The 20,930-nt window shown below is 57.0% G+C and overlaps 1 protein-coding gene and 1 non-coding gene across 2 annotated transcripts; both read right to left on the bottom strand.

Moving 5' to 3' along the window:
- Positions 1–509: 509 nt before the first annotated feature.
- On the bottom strand, positions 510–19,981 carry SNAPC4 (small nuclear RNA activating complex polypeptide 4). Its single transcript, XM_016211028.2, has 24 exons — positions 19,920–19,981; positions 18,973–19,191; positions 18,045–18,091; positions 17,000–17,164; positions 16,767–16,892; positions 16,195–16,273; positions 15,819–15,900; positions 14,921–15,025; positions 14,773–14,845; positions 14,414–14,578; positions 11,376–11,523; positions 11,043–11,149; positions 10,786–10,880; positions 9,180–9,274; positions 8,601–8,680; positions 7,866–8,327; positions 7,212–7,295; positions 6,806–7,031; positions 6,242–6,312; positions 5,711–5,797; positions 4,968–4,995; positions 2,822–4,518; positions 1,434–1,554; positions 510–738 (listed from the first exon to the last, which is right to left on the bottom strand). The coding sequence occupies exons 2-23, from the start codon at positions 19,100–19,102 to the stop codon at positions 1,438–1,440; spliced, it is 4,269 nt and encodes a 1,422-aa protein (XP_016066514.2). The 5' UTR covers positions 19,103–19,191; positions 19,920–19,981; the 3' UTR covers positions 510–738; positions 1,434–1,437.
- A 478-nt stretch (positions 19,982–20,459) lies between these two features.
- Positions 20,460–20,562, bottom strand: LOC148091880 (U6 spliceosomal RNA). Its single transcript, XR_015715476.1, has one exon. It is a non-coding gene; the product is annotated as a U6 spliceosomal RNA (small nuclear RNA).
- Between the last annotated feature and the right edge of the window lie 368 nt (positions 20,563–20,930).

The following is a 20,930-nucleotide window of genomic DNA, read 5'->3' on the forward strand; positions in this document are numbered from 1 at the left end:
AGGTGAAGGGGAGGCTGGGGCCAGGACACAGCTGGGCCCAGTAGTTCCATTTCTCTGTTGTACACTTCCGGTAGTAAGTCAGTGAAATCAAAGTGAAGTGCCCACAAGGATGAACCAGGGAACCACGAGCCTCAGAGGCTGTAAACCGAAGCCAAGCCCAGTGCCTTTGGGACAGAGGGACAGGGATAGGAGCTACTGGGACTTGGTCTTAATGCTAATACACCTGCATGAAAGGAAGGAGCACCTCATGGGCCGTCTGGGTTGGCCGGTGTGGTCTGGACGGCAGAGGAAGTGGGTCCCCCTGGTCCCTAAGGTGGCACCCAGAGGGCCAGCAGCCACATTGCTTCTTGTGAAAAGGGCCTCTGCTTCTCTATCCCCCCACATCCTGGAGAGGCCCAGAGTGCAGGGGCTCCGAGGACGCCAGGGCCCAGCCTGCTGGCTCCCAGCATGTCCAAGAGAGGCCCAATCCCTCTGCTCACCACCCAGTATCTCAGGATGAGACCACAAGAGTCTGTGGCTTGCTTTTTAATTAAAAAATAGGACATGTATTAATTCTTTCAAATATTCCAATTTGCACTTGGGAAGCAGCCAAGTCCCTGTGACAACACAGTCACTATTGGCAGAGCCTCCCCGGAACCCAGCCGCTTTCTCCTCCAGGTGAGTGATGGGCTGGCCAGGTCCAGCAAGGTCCCAACTCCTGTCAGTGGTGGTGACAGTGGGCATCCAGATCGGGTAGTCCTGGAACACAAGAACACCCTGGTGTGGGGGGCGCATCCTGACTGGATCCTAGGAGGCACTGTGCCTGGCGGGGGAGGGCAGGATCCATGGAGGGCAGCAAGAGCCAGAGGGTGGCCTGCAATGACAGGTCTCCTCTGTGGGCTTGCCCCCTGCCCCGGGAAACTCACAGCCCACACTGCTCTGAGGAGCCGCTACTGCCTCTGGGGACCTGCTGACCAGGTGTCCTCCCACATTAGGTCTGTTTCAGGGACTCAACCAATCTGAGAGCCTCCTTGGTGCCTGCGGTCTGGGCACTGGGGACCCAGCAGCAAAAAGCCATGTACCTGCCCTCATGGCCTCACGTTCACGGGGAAGACAATGGACAAACATGGACAGAGTGTCAGGGAGGGCTGAATGCCTCAGGAAAGATGGACACTGGGTCAGGCTATGCCTCCTTAGGAGAGTGATCGAGGAGGGTGCCTCTGAGGAGCAGGCAGACAGGAAAGACTGCGGGACCGAGGGACAGAAGGAAGTAAGTGCCTGGACACCAGGGTGTGGTAGCTGAGTCAGCTGGCCCTCCACCTGGGACCCCTCCAGCGTCTGGACCCACCTGCCTAATACCATCAAACCTGACGTGAGCTCCCCGAGGCAGGGCCACACCAGCCATCAGCCCTGGCCACCCCACTGCACCTGGACAGCAGCTGCCCCATACTCACCTGCTCACAGCAGCCTCCTCCGCTTCCGGACGTGCCGGCCATGCCGGGTCCTGAGCACATCGAAGTCATCAGAATCGTCCTGGAAGGAGGGGGCAGAGACCTTGCCAGAGTCGGGGGCTCCCTGAAACAAATTCCAGGCAGGGGGACAAGAGTGATGCTCTAGCCAGGATGGACTGGATGGGGGGCAGTGAGGAGCAGCAAGGAGTGGGCTGTGGACACTGCACCTCCCAACCTCTGGGACAGGCAGCTCTCAGACGCAGAGGCCCCAGTAGCACAGCCACTGCAGGCTGGGCCTGGTGATACCAGGGGCCACAACAGGCAAGGAACGGGAGGGACGCTGCCCTTCCTGGGGCCACATGGGGGCTCTGGCTTTCTGCTTATCAATGTCTCATCTGGGGCTCCAACACCCTCTAAACCCCTGGGTGCCAGCCTGTGTCCTGGTTTCCCCAGCTGGGTCAGCAGGACAGTGACTGAGGAACACATGGAGAGGTGGGTGGAGAGACTGCACACACAACAGGGGACAGGGAGCCTCTTTCCCTTGATATCTAGGGTCCAGCCGTGTCTCCACTGCTCGTCAGCCCACAAGACAGCCCTGGCACCACTAGGCAAGGACCCTGGGAAGGTGGTGACATTTCCAATAGCCCAGGCTGGATTGAGTCTATAGGGAGGGTGGTACAGTCCTCAGCCATAGCCCCTGCCTTCCATGTGTTCACCAGCCCTGCGGCCATGGCAGCCTAGGTGGGGAAGGGGAGGGCCACCACTTGCTCCTGGGACATACCTGCAAGGACCCTGGACAACCTCCCTGACTTAGCACAAAGTGTCTGAAGTGGTCCAGCTCTCCTGCTTGGCCCCAGACAATAGGGGAAGTGGAGGTGGCCTTGCTGGGGACTCTTGGGTGCCCACAGCCACAGAGGTGCAGGGACACCTTCCTGCATGTTCCTATCATGTTTCTTATTAGAAAACAGGGACAATGGTTTTGCCCCGAAGCTTAGAAAGTCCTCCTGAGGTGACTGGTGAGGTCCTGGTGTCCACAGAAGTGCAGGGGCAGGAGTAGGGCCACCCAAGAGTGGGGTGGGGGATGCATGGGGGGCACAGAGCCCAAGTTCAGGTTCTCCCTCAGACACAGCTGAGGGTCTCCCTGTGTTAGAAGCAAGGTTCCTTCCTCTCTACAGTGGCCAAAGGGGAGGCACTTTCTGCACACAATCCACACACAGCTGGGCAGGCGTGCGGCCACCTGCTTCCTCCTCCGAAACCAGCCCCAGTTCTCTTGGCCGCCACTTCCACCTGCTCGAGTCCCTGCCCCCACCCCACTACTCTGGGCAGGACACACACCCGCAGGCAGGCGGGGGCACCATGGGGGGCAGCCCTCTGTGACCATGACCACCTACCTGGACAGGGGCCGTGGCCACTGGCCCTGCCTGGGGCCTGCCGCTCACCCAGCAGCCTGGCTGCCTGTCGCCATCAAGGAGCTCCAGCTCCTCCTGGTCGTCCTCCTCACTCCCAGGGTCAGCTCTCATGGCTGCTGACAAGGTGGTGCAGACACCACGAGGGGGCAGGGTGGCTAGGAGCGCGGGGAGGGTGAAGGCTGCCAGGAAGCGGGCCTTCAGCAGCAGGTAGGCTGGGTTGTCCTGCAGCTGCCTCCGCACCCGCCCCAGCGAGGCCTGCAGGGCTTCAGCCGCCTCGCCGGGCACCAGGGAGGCTGCTCTATGTTCCAAGGTCTTCTTGTGGAGCAGGAGGCGAGACAATGCTCGCAGGTTGCACAGGGCGGGGGGCTGGTAGGGCAGCCTGCTGCCCAGTGGGAGCACATGTACCCCTCGCTGCCCCCTCAGCCACTCCCGCACGGTTGTCTCATTCTCCTGGGAGAGGAGACTGAGGTCCAGGGCACCCTTCCCAGGCCCAAGCTGGGGTGGGGGTGGCCTCTCCAATTCCAGAGGCGCCCTGGTCTCCCCTGGATCTGAGGGAGACACCAGTGTTCTTCCTGGGCTATTCCCTGGGCCAGCACCACAGTGCGGAGGCAGCTGGCTGGACTGGGGGGACTCTGCTTCAGGGTGGTCAGCCAGGATTGCAGCCTGGGAGGTCGTCGCCCCCGTCACTTGGGCTTCTCCAGGAGGAGAGACTCCCCCAGGAGCACAGACCATGTCACCATCCACCTCTGCAGGGATTTGGGATGGTGGGGGCATCAAAAGGGTCTTGTGGTCTGTCTTTGAGGGAAGGCCTGATTCTGTGTCCGTGCTGGCTGGGCCCTGGCCTGCCAGAGTCTCAGTCAAGGAGGGCGACAAAGTCACAGACAGCCCTTTGGGGTCAGGGGTCCCTGCTGGCCTGGGAAGGCCCACCACAGCTGGCATCGACACAGGGAGCAGCCCCTGGGCTGTGAGTACCCAGGTGACGGGCAGAGGGGTGTTGGCCGCCATGTGTGGTCTACTCCTCTGGGTGCCCAGAGCTGGCGTCAGGCTGAGGGGCTGGACAGGCAGCTGAGCAGGGCTGGGGGCTGCAGGAAGAAGGGGTGGTGCCTCAGGCAGGCCCTGCTTCCAGGACGTGGCAGGGGCCTGACACTGTCCAAGACTGTTCAGATGGCAGCTCACAGGAACCTGGCTGGGGCCTGGATCAGGGGCACTGGAGGCAGGTGAGGCCTTTGCAGCCACTGTGGAGATAGGAGTCAAGGCCAAGGCTTGCAGGGCAGGGGGCCCCTTCTCTGTGGCTGAGGCTGAGGAGCTTGAAGTACTTGGGCTGGCTGCTGCAGGGGCTCTAGACGCAGAGAGCGCTGACTTTGAGATGACGGGCCCTGTGGCTATGGGGCCTTGGGAGGCCAGCGGAAGAGGGGGCTGGAGGATCACAGGTGAGGAGACCAGCAGCTGGGGTGGGAGAACCACGGGGGCCTGGGTAGCCTTGCTGGCTCGAGCTTCCCGCAGGCGCTTCTCCCGAAGCAGCTCGGACACAGTTTTGGGCTTGGGCCGGGTGCCGCATGGAGTTGGCAGGGGCACCTGAGAAGCGGACTTGGCTTGGAAGGTCTGCAGGCCCCCACTCCCTCTGTGGCTGGCACCCTTCTTTGCACCTTCCCGGGCTGGCACGCTGCTTAAGAGGCAACCTGAGGGATGACAAAACACACCGATGAGGTCCAGGGACTGGCTAGACAGGCCTTGCCCTGCACCCCGTCAGGGGGCCCTCTAGAGGCAGCTGCTGGGAGCACGGAAGCAGGAGCCTGGCATCCACACCAAGGGGCTCAGGAGTCCCCTACATCTTGAACATCTTCAAACCACTGCCTAGCCCTCCTGGCATCATCTCTCAGGATCCCAGACCCTTGCCTGATTCTGCTGGTGTGGGGGGACCTGTGGTCTGTGCTGGGGAGGCCTCAGGGCTCACCTACTGTGCTCAACACTACTCCTCCCACCCTGTACAGGCCAGCCAGGCTCCCATCCCTCTTATGGGACTCAAACAAAACCCTCATCAGGGGAGTGGCTATGCTGCTCCCAGCCTGGGACAGGTCTGGCCTCTCCCCACTACACAAAACAGTCAAGAGAAAGGGAGAGGCAGTACCTGGGGCGTTCTGAGCACTTGAGGACACCTGAAAAAGAAGGGAGAGAGTCAGCACCTCAGGGAGTCCCAGCGGCCTGGACCCTTTTCCCACCATCACCACCAAGACCATAGCTCACCTCTTGCCCGTAGTGGGGACAAGGGCTGGCCCTGCACAGCCCCTACATGCAACTCAGGCCATGGCCCAGTCTTTGCACCCTTCCCCAGGACCCCTTGCCTCCCTTCTGACGCAACTCCACCCAAAGGCACCCTTGGGAGAGCTCATCTAGGTGAGTCTGGGCTGGTCTGCAGGGGGAGGCAGGGGACTGGTTGTTTGGGCAGAAGGGCACAGGGGCCTGGATGGGGCACCATGGGCCATATTTGGTCCTCAGGCTATTTTGTCATCTCTCCCAGGGGTGACGGGGCTCAGAATACAGCCTTTCACTGACAGACAACATGTGCTCTCGGCTACCTGCACCAGGGGTGGTGTGTGTGTGAGAGAAGCACACTTTGGAAGCCAGGTGGGCCCGAGTGCGGGTCCTGTCTCTGCACCCTTGGATTTGTCTGGAAGTCCTCCGGGCTCCAGAACCTCACTGAGAGACGGGCAGGCCTCTCTCTGAGTCAAGCTCTCATGGGAACCCAGACACCTCCTGTCCCTGGGAAGAGCTGGACCAATGCCATCTACATCCAGTACTGCCTGGGGGATGGGAGGAAAGGGTGGGAGGATCCAGGTGAGCCCATGCCAGGCACTCACCCTCACTTCTCACCTGAGCACCAGCCTGGGGCAGGGTGGGCAGCTGGGCCTTTCTCTCTTGAACGACCTCCATACAGCCGGTAGTGTCGATCTGAAACAGCTAAGGGACATACACATGACAACATGTGACAGGAGGCCCTTCCCCGCTTTGATGGTGCCCCCCCGTGCCCCACCCAAGGGCCAAGATGACAAAGGTGTTTGCAGTCAGACTCAAACCAGCCCTGCCCACAGCACCTCTCAGGAGCAGGTCCAAGGCCCCAGAGGCACAGGCCAGAGCTCAGTGCAACCTCTGCAGGCCAGTCACCTGGCTGCCTTCCCTGCCCTGACCCAGACCCTTAGGGACAGTGTTCCCGGCTGCCATGACGCACCAGGCCTCCCCGTATCCCATCCCTTCTGGGACCAGGTTTAGATGACAGTGACAGGGTCACTGCGTACTAAAAGCTGTTGGCCACTGAGAAACCGTTTTCTGGGACCCACAACTTCAGAGAGCTGTAAACTCCCATAGGCCACAGAAACACAGGTGGGAGCTCTGCACAGGGCTCACCTGAATAAAGAGGGTGAACACCGGCGTGCTGGCCAGGTGGGCGTCCTGCAGCTGCGCCCTGATGCTGTCAGCTGGGGGGACAAGGGTACATGTGCAAAGTGGCCCCAGCTACCAAGTCCCTCTCCTGGAGGCCCCAAGAGGCTCCAAGAGCCCCAGAGCATGGGAGCCAGGCAGGGAGCCCCCAAAGAACCCCAATTCCAGCTGCCACCACACTGGACCAAGAAGAACAAGGGCCAGAGGGCAGGCTGGCCCTGACTGGTCCTCAGCTTGGCCTTTGGGGACAGGCACTCCTGAGAGAGAGTGTTGATGGGCGAGATCTTCAGAAAACCCAACCTGCTCATGCACCCATGTGCTTATAGTTGCAAGAAGATGGCTCTGCTGAGTGTCAGGCCACTTTCCAGACTGACCAACGTGTGCTAAGCAGGACAACAGGGGCTAAACCCGACATCCCTCCAAGCAGGATGCCCTTCTAGAAAGACAAGCATGTGTCTGTAGGTAACCCTGTGTTTCCCCCTCCCCAGCCCCATGGCCCCACAGCAGGCTCCCAGAACCCCAGGGCAGCACCTTGAGTGTGCACCGCGGTGGGCCTCTGAGGAGCGCAGGGCAGGATGATGTCGCCCACCCATGGGCTCACAGCCATCAGCAGCCGGCGCTCAAGGAGCCTCCTTTGCAGGGCATGTCCCCGGGGCCGCTGCCACAGCTGCCGCATGTGGGGCCTGGCTGCAATGCTGCCACCAGGGGTGGTCCCCTGGGGTGCGCTGAACAGGCACGGCTGCTTTAGCTTCTCCTTCTGTGGGAGGAAGGCATCTGAGCTCCACCCTCACCGTCCTCCACTCCTGTGTACCAGAGGGAAAGGGAGGCCAGACCAGGATGGGAACGGGGGAAGGGGTGGTTGTGGCAGTGCGTGCACACACAGGTGCATGGCGGGGTGATGGGAGCAGTGGGTGGACGGATGCAGGCAGGCCCTTACTCGTGTCCGGCACCGGGTGGCCGTGTTGGTCCTGAGCACCTGCAGCACGGTCTCCAGAGGTACCTTCAGCAGATGCCTCCCGCTCTGATAAAGACAGATTGAGGATGGAGGGCAAGGAGCCTGGCATGGAGACTGCCATGTGGGCAGTGCACACACCTCTTGCCCAGACCCCAAAGTTGGCACCTGCACTGGTGAGAAACATACCCTGAAGCCCAGTGGCCTCAGGCAGGGCCTCCCCCAAGACAGGCACACATGTGACTAACCCCATTGGACCTGAGCCACTGCACTGATGCAGGTCAGAGGGAAGCGGCTCCTCCTTGCCCCACCTTTCTGCGCCAGCTTGAGGTGAAACGCTTCAGAAACGGCTCCAGGTCTAAGTGCCCTCAGTAGTTCTCCCAAGTGGCTTTTACAGCAAAGAAATCGGGGCAATGAGGCCGTAGGCCTCACTGAGGAAGGCTGCTGCCCTAGCCCCAGTTCTGATACGGGCCAGAAACAAATGTTCTAAGGGCAAGGAGGGGGGTGCTGCCCCACACTTGGGGACAGGGCTGGCACGAGATTGGGCTGGCCCACTGCACTGAGTACCTGCTGCCTTGGTGACTGCTGAGCAGCAGCAACTAATCCCCCCAGTCTGGGATATACCAGGGCCATGCCCACCTCATCTGCCGGCCCCTCTGAGCTCGTGGGATGAGTGTCCGTGGAGTGTGGGTACCCGACACCTCTCAGGCTGGCGCTTTGGGTCCTGGAGGGGGGCTGAGCCTGGCCCACCTCTGCGACTTTCCTGCTACCACCTTGGGCCTTATTTGAGGTGTTGGGAGAGGCAGGCAAGCGTTCTGGGCAGCCCTCTGCCCCTGCTGCCTTAAGTGGGTGGGCGCTCTGCCTGGCAGGAATCCACAGGTCTATGTCTGGCACGGTGTGCTGTGCTGACGGCAGTGCTTGGCCACTCTCCTGGGCATCTGGGGCTTCCTCTGGCTCTGGCTCCGAGTCCCTGCTGTCCTTGCTGTCCCCGCTGCTGCTGTCCCCGACACTGCTGTCCTCGCTGCTGCTGTCCTCACTGCTGGAGCTCCACCGCACGCTGCGCAGGCGCCGCCGCCGCCTCCTTCTGCCCTGACCCTGCCTCTTTTGTGGAGAAAGGGCTGCCTGAGGCCTCAGCCACCTGAGGCTCAGCAAACAGGGACACAGGCAGGCAGGCCAGCCCCTCCTGACTGCTCTGGGGAGGGCGGCTACCCACCAGGCAGGTCTCTCTCTGCCCTTGGCCTCTTGGAAGAGACACCAGGGCCAGAAATCAGAGGCCCTCTCCTTTCTGTCCCACCCGAGCCCCTCATCCTGCTCAGGGGAGGCCAGCCCCATAGCACAGGGGCAGGCCCGTGACGGATGTTGGGTGAGGCTTACCCTGACCATGACTTTCCACTTGCTCAGACACTGGGAGCCTGTCCGGTGGGGGAGTTCAGAAGCGATTTTTTCCCAGTGACCTGCAAAGCAAAACAATGTGGAAGCCACTTCGCATCTTTGACGACACAGGCTCCTTGGCCTGGGAGAGGCTCTTCTCTGAGAAGTGCTATCTCTGTCAGAAGACGGGCATTGTCCCCTCAGGATGGGCTCCTGATCCCCCTCCTACTGCTCCCGCACTGAGCTTCACCGTCAAGTAAAAAACAGCTGGCTCAACTCAGTTAACTGAATGATTCAATGTGAAAATGCCTTTCTCAGAAAAGCAACTTGCACGGAGAACCAGGCACGTGCACACCAGTGGGCCAGTCGGCTCCAGGAGCGAAAGAGGTGAGTTACCTCACTTCCCTTCTCTTGGTTCATCTCCAATTCTCAATGTTCTCTAGTGACTGTGAGTTAATTTGTACGGTGGTAACCACCACCATTTGACAAGGTGACAACCCCCTGGAGGAATGAGTCAACCAGGGAGGCAGCCCGGGAGCGGAGCGCTGCCAGCCTCTTGTGGCTGCATCAGAAAGAACTTACCGACGCCGTGTTTCTCTATTAGTTCAATTAACTTCTCCTCTTCCTTTGAATTCCATCGTCCCTTTTTCAAGTTGAAATGTAGCCTTCTGAGGTATCTGAAAATGACATGAAAACAAATGCATGTTTTAGATGCTAAGATGGCCTCCCCCTGACATCGAAAGCCCAGGCAACCCCCAAAATACAGATAAACTGGACTTGATCAAAATTAAAAACTCGTGTGCTTCACCATCAAGAAAGTGAAAAACAACCCACACTGAGAATTTACAAACCAAACATCTGAAAAGGAACTTGTACCTGGAATTTATGAAGCGCTCTACCAGGCAATAGTACAAAACAAATTAACTCAAGTTTAAAAATGGGTGAAGGACACGAACAGACATTTTTCCAGAGAAGACAAGCATACAGAAAGATGCTCACGTGGGCAGCCATCAGGGAAAGGCCAAACCAAACCAGTGACACACACGTCACCCCCCAGGATGGCTCCATCAGAATAGTATTAAGTACTGGGAATGCTGTGGGAGACTGGCTCCTGCACACTGTTGTGGGACAGAGAGTGGGGTAGCCACTGTGGAGAGCAGTCTGGCAGTTTATCCCCAAAAGGATAAACCAGCGTTGCCATGTGACCCAGCAACTGCACTCCTAGGTGCGTATCTGAGAAATGAGGACATCGAGCACAGGAGGACTTGCTCGTAAAGCCCACGTCTCCCAGGCTCGTGCATGCTGCAGCACACAGTAGGTTTTCACGAGTTTCTAAGGCTAAATAATACCCTGCTGTCCAGACACTGCAGAACCGTCCTCCTTACCCACCCTCCGTCCATGGGTGCTTGGGTGTGTCCACCTCTTGGATGCTGTGAATAGTGCTACTGTGGACACGGTGTGCAAACAGGTTTGAGTCCCTGTGCTCACAACCTGGGTGCGGAGGGGCATTTCTGGGTCACGTGGCAGTCCTGTTTAATTTCTGAGGAGCCTGCAGGCTGTTCTCCACAGCGGTGGCTCCACGGCGCATTCCCACCAGCAGAGCCCCGGGTTCCGGTTTCTCCATGTCCTTGTGTGTGAAGTGCTAACTCGCGGTTTGACTTGTGTTTGTGAAATGACTAATGATGTGAGCACCTTTTCATGTGTTTAAACTTTGGAGATATGTCTATTCAGGTCCTTTGCCCAGTTTTGAATTGTTTCCTTTGTTGGGGAATGAGGTTCTGTTGTGGGGTACTCCAAATATCCTAAAATACTATTGTAGCTGCATGACTCAGCGAATGTACTGGAAACCAGAAAACATACATATTAAAAGGGTAAGTTATGCGGTAAGTGAATTACGCCTTAATGAAACTGTGTGAAGTAAAAGCAAGCCCAGAAGAGGAGGGGCGAAAGCCGTCTGCCTGGGACCTTGCCCACCAGTGATTTGAGAAATTTGGACAATAGGGCTCAGGGCAACTGCCAACCAGGGACCATCTCAAGCTGAGCCTGAACAAGGTGCAGTTTAAAAATAAAAGCTATCTTGCTTCCCGACTGGGTTACCCCTGTGCCCCAAGGTGCCCCTGTGCCAGATCTCCCAGGCCCCAGTCTCCTTGCCCACCCAGGTCCACTGCACCAGGCATGTCTGACTCACCGATCTCGGCACTGGGCATCGCTCCTACCTGGCACCTCTTCCCTGATTTTAAACCAATCCTGCTCCCCGTATTTGGCAACCGCTTGAAGCAACTTCTGCAGGAAGGGACACACAGACAGATGAGCCTCCGCAGCAGTCACAACCTCCCCCCTTGACTCAGTCCATGTAAGCGGAACCCAGGGGCCTGGTGGCCACTCAAGGTGTCCAGGTGCACTTCCCAGGAGAAAGATGGTCCTCCTTGGATACCCCATACCTACCGCATCTTCCTCTGGGGTCCAGAGGCCCTTTCTGAGGCTGGGATCCAAGCTCTTGGTCCACCGATAGGTGAGCTGCATGGAGTCTCGTCCTTCCATGTAGTAGACAACTGGGGACAGAGGGGCCTTGTGAATGCTGTACCTCCCGGTTCACCCAGGAAAGAGTGGCTCTAACCACTGAGGATGTAACTGGAACCCCTGGGAAGACAGGACCCTCCCTTCTTCCTCCAGCCTCTCCTCACTATACTTGGGAACCACCTTGGCCATCCCTGCTCTGCCATAGGCGGGGCTCAGGCTGAGGGTGCTGGGATGTGCCCAGAGGCCCGGCAGACTCACTTCTGCGGTAGGGGATGTGGCTGCCCACGCGCATCTCCTGCACCAGCTGGGTGAGCATGCGGTCCTCCTCCTCTGTCCACTCTCTGCGCTTCAGGGCTTTGCTGTGCTGCTGGTATTTCTGCAGGCACTGGAAGGCACTGCGGCTGGTCTTCCAAAGCCAAACCAAAGCAAAGGCTGTTAAAGGCGCTCACCCATGTGCAGAGGGGCGTCCAGGGCACAGCTGGGTCAGAGTGCCATGCGGGTAACATGCTCTTGTGCACCAATGGTCTACTTACCCCCACCAGACCCCAATGGGGATAACAGGAGCACCCCACAATGGGAACAGACGTTTTTGGAAAGAAAGTAGCTCAGAAAAAGTCACAATAACACTTCATTTATATGACACCAAAACCACACTTGGACTCAAACACCCGAAACTTCCAGCTCTGCCACGCCTGGCATAGCTCATGCCTCTCAGCTTAGTGGCCAGCATGGCGGCTCCACCTCAAGCACGGCGGCTCCACCTCAAGCACTAGAGTCTCTAAGGTCTCTCTGCAGCGGGGTCAGGGTAGTGGAAAGGGCACATGTGTGGGAGGGACCTGTGCACCCCGCCAGCGAGGATGGTGACTCCTCCTTATACACAACACCAAAAGCATGACCCATGAAAGAAATAACTGACAAGCGGGACTTCACTAAAATTAAAAACTTCTGCTCAGTGAAAGATGTCAAGAGAATTAGGGGACAATCCACAGACTGGGAGAAAATATTTGCAAAAAACATATCTCACAAAGGACTGTTATCTAAAAAATACAAAGAATCTTAAAACTCAACAAGAAACAATCCGATTAGAAAACGGACCAAAGACCTTCAGACACCTCGTGAAAGAAGGTATGTGTATGGCGAATAAGTGTGCGAGAAGCTCCAAGTCATATCACCAGGGAAACGCAAATTAAAATGAGACACCACTGCCCACCTATCAGAACGGCCGAACCAAGAGCACTGACAACACGGGACGCTGGGCGGGTGGGGGCCGCAGGAACGCTCACCCACTGCTGGTGGGGATGCAGATGGGGCAGCCACTTTGGACGGCAGTTTGGTGGTTTCTTACAAAACTAAACGTACTCTAACCATGAGATCCAGCAATTGTGCTCCTTGGTATTTACCCAAAGGAGTTGAAAACTTAAGTCCACACAAAGACCTTCACATGGATGTTTATAGCAGCTTTATCCACAATTGCCAAGACTTGGAAGCCACCACGATGTCCTTCAGTAGGTGATACATAATAAACCATGGTCCACCCAGACAGTGGGATGTTATTCAGCACTAAAAGGACATGAGTGATGTAGGCCATGAAGACACACGGAGGAACCTAACATGCCTATGACCAAGTGAGAGAAGCCGAACTGACAAAGCTACACACTGTGTGACTCCAACTCTGACATTCTGGAAAAGGCCAAACTGTGGGACAGTGAAAAGACCAGGGGGAGGGATCAGGGGTTGGGGGATGAACAGGTGGAGCACAGGGGATTTTTTTAGGGCAGTGAAACTGCTCTGGGTGATGCTGTAATAGCAGGTATGTCATTACACGTTGTCCAAACCCACAGAACACACAATACCAAGAGTGACCCCAATGTCAACTGTGGACTCCGGGTGATGATATGTCAGTGTGGGTCCATCCTTGGTATTAAAAAAAAAAAAAGCACCTGGGAAGTGATGTTGATAATGGGGGAAGCTGTGCACGTGGGGGCAAAGGGTATATAGAAATCTCTGTACCTTCGTTCTTCTCAATTTTGCTGTGAACCTAGAAATGTTCTAATAAAAAAAGTCTTTCAATATAAAACTAGCCCTGGTCGGTATGGCTCAGTGGTTAGAGTACTGTGCTATGCACTGAAGGGCTGCGGGTTTGCATCCTGGTCAAGGGCACATACCTAGGATGCAAGTTTGATCCCTGGTTGGAGCTTGTGCAGGAGGCAACTAATCAATTTTTCTCTCTCATATCAATGTTTCTCTCTCCCTCTTTCTATCTCTCTCTCTCTCTGTCAAATCAATGAAAACATGCCCTTGGAGAAGAGTTAAAAAAAAGGAATGACTTTTTAAAAATCATAATTTACCAAGTTAGTAAAAGCATAAAGTTATATGTACCAAACTATACAGCAGCTAAGAAAACAAAGCAAAACTATTAGAGATACAAGAAGAAAATATCTTTTTAATATTGTTATGTCAGGTTTAATCCAAGTTACATTGATACAACTCTAGGAATTAAACAGCTCTTGGGATAAAAATTCAGGAATATTACAGACAAGTTATTTAATGAGCTTATTTATTTAGACCCCAAGACCCTGCAAGAGGAGAGCACATGTTGGTTTTTAAAAGGCTCTGGTAGGTTTGGCTACGTTTGCTGCAATCACAGGCTTGGACCTGACTGTGATAAATAAAGAAATTGAGATTTTATAGATCACGTTTTCAGGTCACAAGTCAATAAAATTCAAACCAAAGAACAAGAAGGACTACGCAAAACCTAACTATTTAAAAACGAGGAAACCTATTCCTATGTAAGCTAAGATCCAAAGAGGTGATGAATCTGAAGTTAGACATTTATAAAGAGAACACTTTCTGTCAAGCTGCTGTCAGTAAGGCCGTCTTAAATACCTTTGTTATCAAAGACAGAGGCCAAGTGAAAAACAACAAAAGAACTGAAAAGAAACTAGGAAAGTGTTCTCGAACACTTCCAAATTAACTCCTCTGAAGTTGATGGGGACAGAAAGAAAAATGGGGACAGAAAGGAACGGAGACAGAAGGCACTAAGGCTGGTCTTGAGCACACTAAGGCAAGTGTGCTCTCAGAAGGGCTACGGGGTCTGAGAGGTATGGAGGGGTCACCCTGCCTGAGGCCCACACCCTTGAAAGTAGCCAGACAAGATTTCACAGGCTCCAAGTGACGAGCCCTGGCTGTGGTGTGACATACAGCCTGTGAAAACCCCAAACCTGGTGGCCGCCCAGCTATAGAACTCACACCCCCCTGGGGTCTCTGCCCTGGGGTCTTGGAGGCCAAGTCCTTACCCCCAGCTCCTCGGCGATCTTCTGCCAATGCAGGTAGCTGTGCTTGGCCGCGATGGCCTTCAGCCTGTCCACCTCCTGCCCGGTCCACTCCTGCTTATTGATGCTAGGGTGTTCCCAGTTCTGCCAGAACTTCCGGATCTCCTCTGCGCTGCGGCCACCTTCAAACTGCACAGAGAGACCCAGCCTGCGGGGGCTGTCAAGGATGGCGGGCAGATGCGAAGCTTCCTCTGCAACCATCCCTCTCAGCAGAGGCCTCGCACCAGCGGGCAGGTCCATGAAGCCGCTCCGTGGTGCTGGACATGCACCTGACCATGGGGGTCATGGCAGGCCTGTTGGCCAGGGAGTGTGCCCCGACTTACATTAACGTTGGAAATCTTCTCCCAGTCATGGTTGTCCAGCCTGCTCCCCAGCAAGGTCTCCTCCGGGAGCTGGCTGCAGAGGTGAGGGCACTGGGTTAGGCTGGCCCCCCTCACTCCCCAACCACACCACCTGGTGTCCCCCACTCACTTGATATCTTGGATCTCCTTCTCTGCCTCACTGCTCTGCTTCTCCAGGACCCGTCTCTCCGCTTCACTCGTGACTCTGCTCTGTTTCTGGTGCAGGTACTCGAGCCTGTTGGCGGGGCAGAGGCAGCAGGGTTACCTGTGGGGGGCTCGGGGGCCAGCTGGGCAGGTTACTCCCCCAAAGCACAGGGGTAGGGGGTACTGACTGGGAGCCTGGCTCTGATGGATTCTGACCCCACAGACTAGTTAACCTTCCCGAGTTGCCTCGGCTTCCTTGCCCATGGAGAATGCAGTGGACCCCCTCTGGCTGTCACCATAGTCACATTGGCAGCTAGTACAGCAATGTGCTTGCTGATGCAGGGGGTGGTAACTGTGGCCACCTCATGTCCCGGAGCCGTGTCCCAGCACAGGAGTTGGGCCGCAGACGTCCTGACCCTTGTGCTCAGCAATAAGGCCAGGCTGGAGGTGAGCCCTGACACCCGCACTTGCCCACATCCAGAACAGTTCAGAAAACCAACCGCTCCCACAGCCCAAGGAGGGACCCGACCATCACCACAGATAATCCTAACTCCAGCATCAAGGTGTGAGGCAACAAGTGGCCCCTGGGACCCACTGGCCAGGCCACAGGTGCTGTGATTTGGTCACATGATGCCACCCCGTCAGCACACACATAAAGCAGGTCTCATGAATGGTCCCCATTTTCACAGGTGGGAAAAAGGCCCAGACCAGAGAAACTGCCTGAGTCAGACAAGTAAATGCGGGTGCTTGGTCAACCCTGCTTCCATACTGGACCTCCATGCCGCTGCCTCCTCCCGCTGCAGCAGAAGACCCGGCAGGAAGGAGGCACACGGAGCCTCTGACAACCCCAGGGAGGCTGCCCTCGCCAGTCCTTGTAGACTCACTTCAGTAACTTGGGCTGAAGCAGGCGCTGCAGGCGGTCGCTCACCACTGACTTTCTGAGCAAGGCCTTCTCCCAGCTCTTCCCTGAGAAGAAACGATGGCTCAGTGAGAGCTCACATGGGTCACTGCCTCCTCAGAACCCCTGCACGCCACTAGCTCTGACTTCCACGTAAAGTCAGAAGAAATGAAAGGTAAATGACCCATCTAGGCCCAGCGTGAGGAGTCCTCACAAGGACCCCGCTCAGTGTGGGGGTTGGCAGGGGCTTCAAGTGGCCCGTCCCAGTGGTCAAGGCTCAGGAGGGAGCTGTGAGAACCCAGAACAAGCTTGGGGAGAGCAGGTGTGGGGAGGCCTCTGTGGTGCCCAAGCTCGGCTCTTACATTTGGTCACCAGGAGCTCCTCGAAAGTCTTAATGCCCTGGGCAGCCTTCTCCCGAGTGTCCTCGTTGGCAGGAGGCCCCTGTCAGAGAATGCAGCATCACAATGCGGACAGACCCAGGTGTGCTCACCTGGAGGGCCCAGTGTGGCCTTGGGACTCCTTCTCCTCAGCCTCCTTGAGCAGCCTGGCGACGTACACCTAGACCCAGAGTAGCTGCCTCATGAGGGGCATTGGGCACCACCCAACAGGCAGAGGGTGGGCTCAGGGACTGCAGAAGGGCTGATAAAGGGGGAGGGTTGCCACTAGCAACACCAGGCCCAATACTGCCAGGACTGGATATCCCTGCCAAGCTGGTGCCCATGGGTATCTCTAAAGGACATGTCCTGGGGCTTATCCGTGGAGCAGAGATTGGCCAGCCCCATTCCTACAAGGGAAGGAGGCCTTGACTTTCTCCAGTGGGCCCAGGAGAGTTTTAGGAGAATATTATCCTGAAGACCAAGGGAATTCACGACAGCCACGGCAGGCTGTGGAGGCACAAGCCCTCCCCATAGAGTCTGACCACCTTGTGACTCACCACTCCAGTGACCCTGTCCTTGAAGTAGGGCTTCAGGAAGTGGCCGACATACAGGTTCAGGGGCAGGCTCTTGCCATCCTTCACCTTGGGGCCTTTGGATCCTGCCAGGTCCCACATGACTTCCTCCTGTGGACACAACGGGCCCATGGGCAGCTCAAACTCTCTTTGTGGAGAAGGGTGCCAGTCCCAGGAGGCCTGGTCATGGGGGTCCTCGGAGCCAGACCCCAACCTACCTGCTGCTCCCGGTTCTGGGCCAGCAGCAGGCTGACCTCTGTCAGTTTCTCTTGGATGACCTCCTGGTAGACCATGTTCAGCTGCAGGCAGGTCTCTGGGTCCTCAGGAAGCGTCTTCTTGGGGTCGTCCTCATCATTGCTGGCTTCATCCCACCTTTCTTCTTCCTAGTCACAAATGGGAGACCACAAGTGAGAAAATGGGGCATACAAACGCTCCCATCCTCGGGGCCTGGTGGTGCAGCTGGGCCCTGAGCCCATGTCCTGGCCACTCGACTGGTGATACCACCCTGATGTGGAATTCCAAAGTGTGCCCATTTCCTCATCAAAAATGCAGGAAACTCAATGTCTAGGAATTGGGGTTGGGGAGGTGTGAGGAAACGGTAGTTTCACTCTCTACAACAAGTATTTATGCTAAATTTGGACTTTGTGATGGGTCCATGTGACGTACATTACTGGCAGGTGACAGGCAGCTACAGTGCATGCAAAGCTAGAAAATGGAAGTAATTAAACTCATTAGAAGACACAGTGAGTCTGAACAGCTACTGCCAGCCCACAACAGGGGGCCTGCCAGCTGCTGTGGACAGGAGGTGGTGCTGCTCCCACCCACAGGGTGAAGAAACAAGCAAACTATGGAAATTTCCCCAAGTTAGAGAAAATTCCAAAATAATCAAAGAACAGTTAACAGTCACCAGCCTAACTAACTTCTTGCTAGGTACTACTCTAGGTACTTCCACATGAGAACTGACTTGGGCTGTAACTGTCCCCACTGCACAGACTGGGAAACCGAGGCCCAGAGGTGAGCTGCGGGGGGCAGCACCCAGGCGGCCTGTTGCCTGCCCTCCGTGTGTGATGTGTTGAAACGAATGAGGGCTAAACACCAACAGTGATTCCTTGTAGGGGCAATTTTACGCTAAGAACTTTGATGTGTAACTTTAATAACACACACACATTGTTTTTGTATTGTAGGAACACCCCCCTCCCTGGGCCGGCTGGAAGGGTGGTATGTCTGCCGTGGAGGGAGCAGCCAGCTCAGGCCAGTAGTTACCGAGATCAGGGGAGCAGCAGCGTCCGAGTCCTCATCAGGCAGTGAATCTGTGGGAACACAAGCACACCGCTGTGACCTTGAAATAAAAAGGTGGCTGGCAAGGGGACACAACAGACTGAGGAGCCGACTGGCAGGTGCAGCACACGGCCCATCTCCTGGGCAGCTGCAGATGAGGGGAGGGCCGAAAGACCTCAGGGTGAGCCTTGCGTTGCTGGACCTTCCCTCCCCGACAGCACCCAGAGGCTGAGCACCGCTCACTGACCAGGCAGGTGGGAACTGGAATGGGCAGGGTAGTGAGAAAGAGAAGACAGAGACCTAACATGAAGTGCCCCCAGGCATGTAGGGAACAGTAACTATGGGCACAACCAGGGGAAGAGGCCCTGGGAATAGGGGGGAAAAAGGCCCTGGAGGGGTCGGGAACTGTTAGAAGTTGGGCCTCAGAACTGAGCCTGGGACCGGGGAGAGGTAGACAGGCTGGGGGACCCTGGACAGCTCAGCCACTGCAATCAGGTCTCTAGTAGGAGCTATGAGGGGCACTCAGGCCTCAGGGGAGAATGGAGGACAGTGGGTAGGGAGGCAGAATGTGAGCTTTGGCAGCAGGGGACCCAGAGGGCAGCTGGTTGAGCCCAGAGAAGAGAGCTGGGGGGCAGGGGGCCGTCAGCTGTGGTGGCTGTCCAGGAATGGGGTTCTTCCAGGACAGCCTGATACAGGTGCCCATCATGGGGCAGGGTACTCGCACACACTCAGCAGGTCCAGGGGCTGATGAAGAAGGAACAGCGAAAAACTGTCCATGGGGTGAAGGCGGAGGCCGGTTCCAGTGAGAAATGGCCTGGTCCCAGCTGCACAGCAGTGTCACATGGCTAGCAGGAGCCTAGGGCAGACACAGCTGCTCTAAACACTTGAGGAGGCTGCACACCTGGGAGCTTACCTGCGTCAGAATCTGAATCGAGACTTGATTCCGAGACCTCCACGTTGAAACTAGAGGAGCCGGGATCCAAAATCCTTTCCAGCTCCTTGATCTCCTGTGTTATTTTCTCTCTTTCAGCGTCTACATCCATGGTTTCTGCCTTCTTCCAAAATACGTCACGAGACGTTACATTAAAAACCAAGGTGCGCGGGAACCCTCCTTTCCTTCCGATGTGCTCACCTGCAGGGCATGGCAGGAGCTGACCAAAACAAGTACTGGACTCTGAGAGGCCTGGCTGGGGGGCCGCGGGGCTGAGACCTGACACCCTCCATGCCCCATTGTGTTCCGGCTCTGCTGTCGGGTGCTGAAACCAACTACATGGGTCCTGCCTGCTCCCAGGCTGCAACCAGCATGTGAGGAGGGGAGTGATGGGCACCAACAGGACCCAACTGGCTGGTCTGTCTCCCCACAAGCAAGCCACCAGAGAGCTGGTCAGCCTGTGCAGAAAGGGCAGGGTGTGGTGGCAGTGACCAGGGACAGGAGGAGGCCATGCAGCTCTCCCGCAGCAGAGCTGGCTGCACAGCGGGTGTCTTGCGATTGCTCTGTGACCAAGTGGCCGGCACCGACAGCAGGGGATGGCAGTCCCGGGACAGGGTCTGCTTGGCCCTGTGCCCCGCAGCTAGAACAGGGACTGTCGTGACTGACACTGAGCGGACGCCTGTTGAAGGAACGGGGCCCCGGTCTGGGAGTCGGAAAGGGGGAGGAGGCTGGACACAGAGGGTAGGACAATAAAGCACGGGCAGGGAAAACGCCAAAGGAGCACAGCACAGACCCGGGGGCCGAAAGCGAGCGAGAGGAACAGCGTCCCCGCCCTCGGCACAGCCTCTCCCGGCGGAGACCGACCAGCCACCGCTCGGGATAGCCCCTGTCCCTGCACAGAGCGCCCACTTTACACCTGAAATGCTTACAGACGGGACTCAGTGGAGAGCCAGCCGGGACCGTGGGCCGGCAGCACGCACGCTCGCCTTTTCCCTCCCCGCCCCGGGGAGCCGCCGCCGCCGCCGCCGCCGCCCTCACGGGTTCGCAGCACCACCGCTGCCGCACCACACTTCCGGCAACCACGCGACTCGGACGCTGCGGACCGGAAGTCCCGCCTCCGCGGTCGCGCCCCGGGCCGGAGAACGCCGGGAGGGGACTAGAGCGGCTGGCGGCCCGATGCTGCCCCCGTGAGGACGCCCCGAGCACTGCCCGCATGCGCACGCCGCCTGGCCGGGCCGCTTAGCCCAATGCGCAGTGGGGTCCCGTCTTCAAGCCCGCCCCGGCCCCGGCCCCGCCCCACGGGATCCCAGCAGGTACCTCCCGTGCTCCGTTCTTCTCTTGTGAATTGGATATAGTTTTGGAGGAGCGACGAGTGCGGAAACCTGCCAAGTGCTGCGCTTGGTTCTAGCCAGGCCGGGTCTCTGCACACCTGCAGGGCCCAGGGTGTCCGAGGCAAGTTTTTTTTCCCCCCCAATATGGAACTCTTCACAAATTTGCATGTCATCCTTCAGCAAAGGCCTTCCTAATCTTCTCTGTATCTTTTCAATTTTAGTATCTGTGCTAAGCAAGCACCAGGGCGCGTTTCGGGAAGTGAGTGGGAACCCCTCCAAAAGGAGCGGGCCTATAGGGCAGCAGGAGCTCAGTCCACCTGGAAGTGAGCACTGGAAGGGCAGAGCCATGAAGTGGCTTGTTCCCGTGCAGAGTGGCGAGCGGACCTGCAGCCCTGCAGCAATCCAGAGGCGGAGGTGAGCATTTAGCAATGTTAGCCTGACTTGTATGTTCAAGGCTTTTACTGGGTGAACACTTTATATTAAAGTTGAGGGTTGTATAGGTCTGTATCTATCCCACCCACCCTGTTCCACCGCAGCATTCCGAGGGGGCTGAAGAGCAGGGGCAGGCGATCTGCAGTATATCCCCCAGCTCCTGGTAAAAAGCTCTGC

This window comes from Miniopterus natalensis, chromosome 12 (assembly GCF_054644295.1).
Source record: "Miniopterus natalensis isolate mMinNat1 chromosome 12, mMinNat1.hap1, whole genome shotgun sequence".
Lineage (NCBI taxonomy): Eukaryota > Metazoa > Chordata > Mammalia > Chiroptera > Miniopteridae > Miniopterus > Miniopterus natalensis.

What these genes read in the sequence shown, in the direction of transcription:
- SNAPC4 (XM_016211028.2), bottom strand. Translation starts at nt 19,102, where the DNA reads ATGGATGTAGACGCTGAAAGAGAGAAAATAACACAGGAGATCAAGGAG. An exon ending in CCACATCCCCTACCGCAGAA is followed by an intron (nt 11,150 to 11,375) that starts GTGAGTCTGCCG and finishes CTCTGTCCCCAG; the next exon opens with TTGTCTACTACATGGAAGGA. An exon ending in AGTGGAAAGTCATGGTCAGG is followed by an intron (nt 8,328 to 8,600) that starts GTAAGCCTCACC and finishes TCTCCACAAAAG; the next exon opens with AGGCAGGGTCAGGGCAGAAG.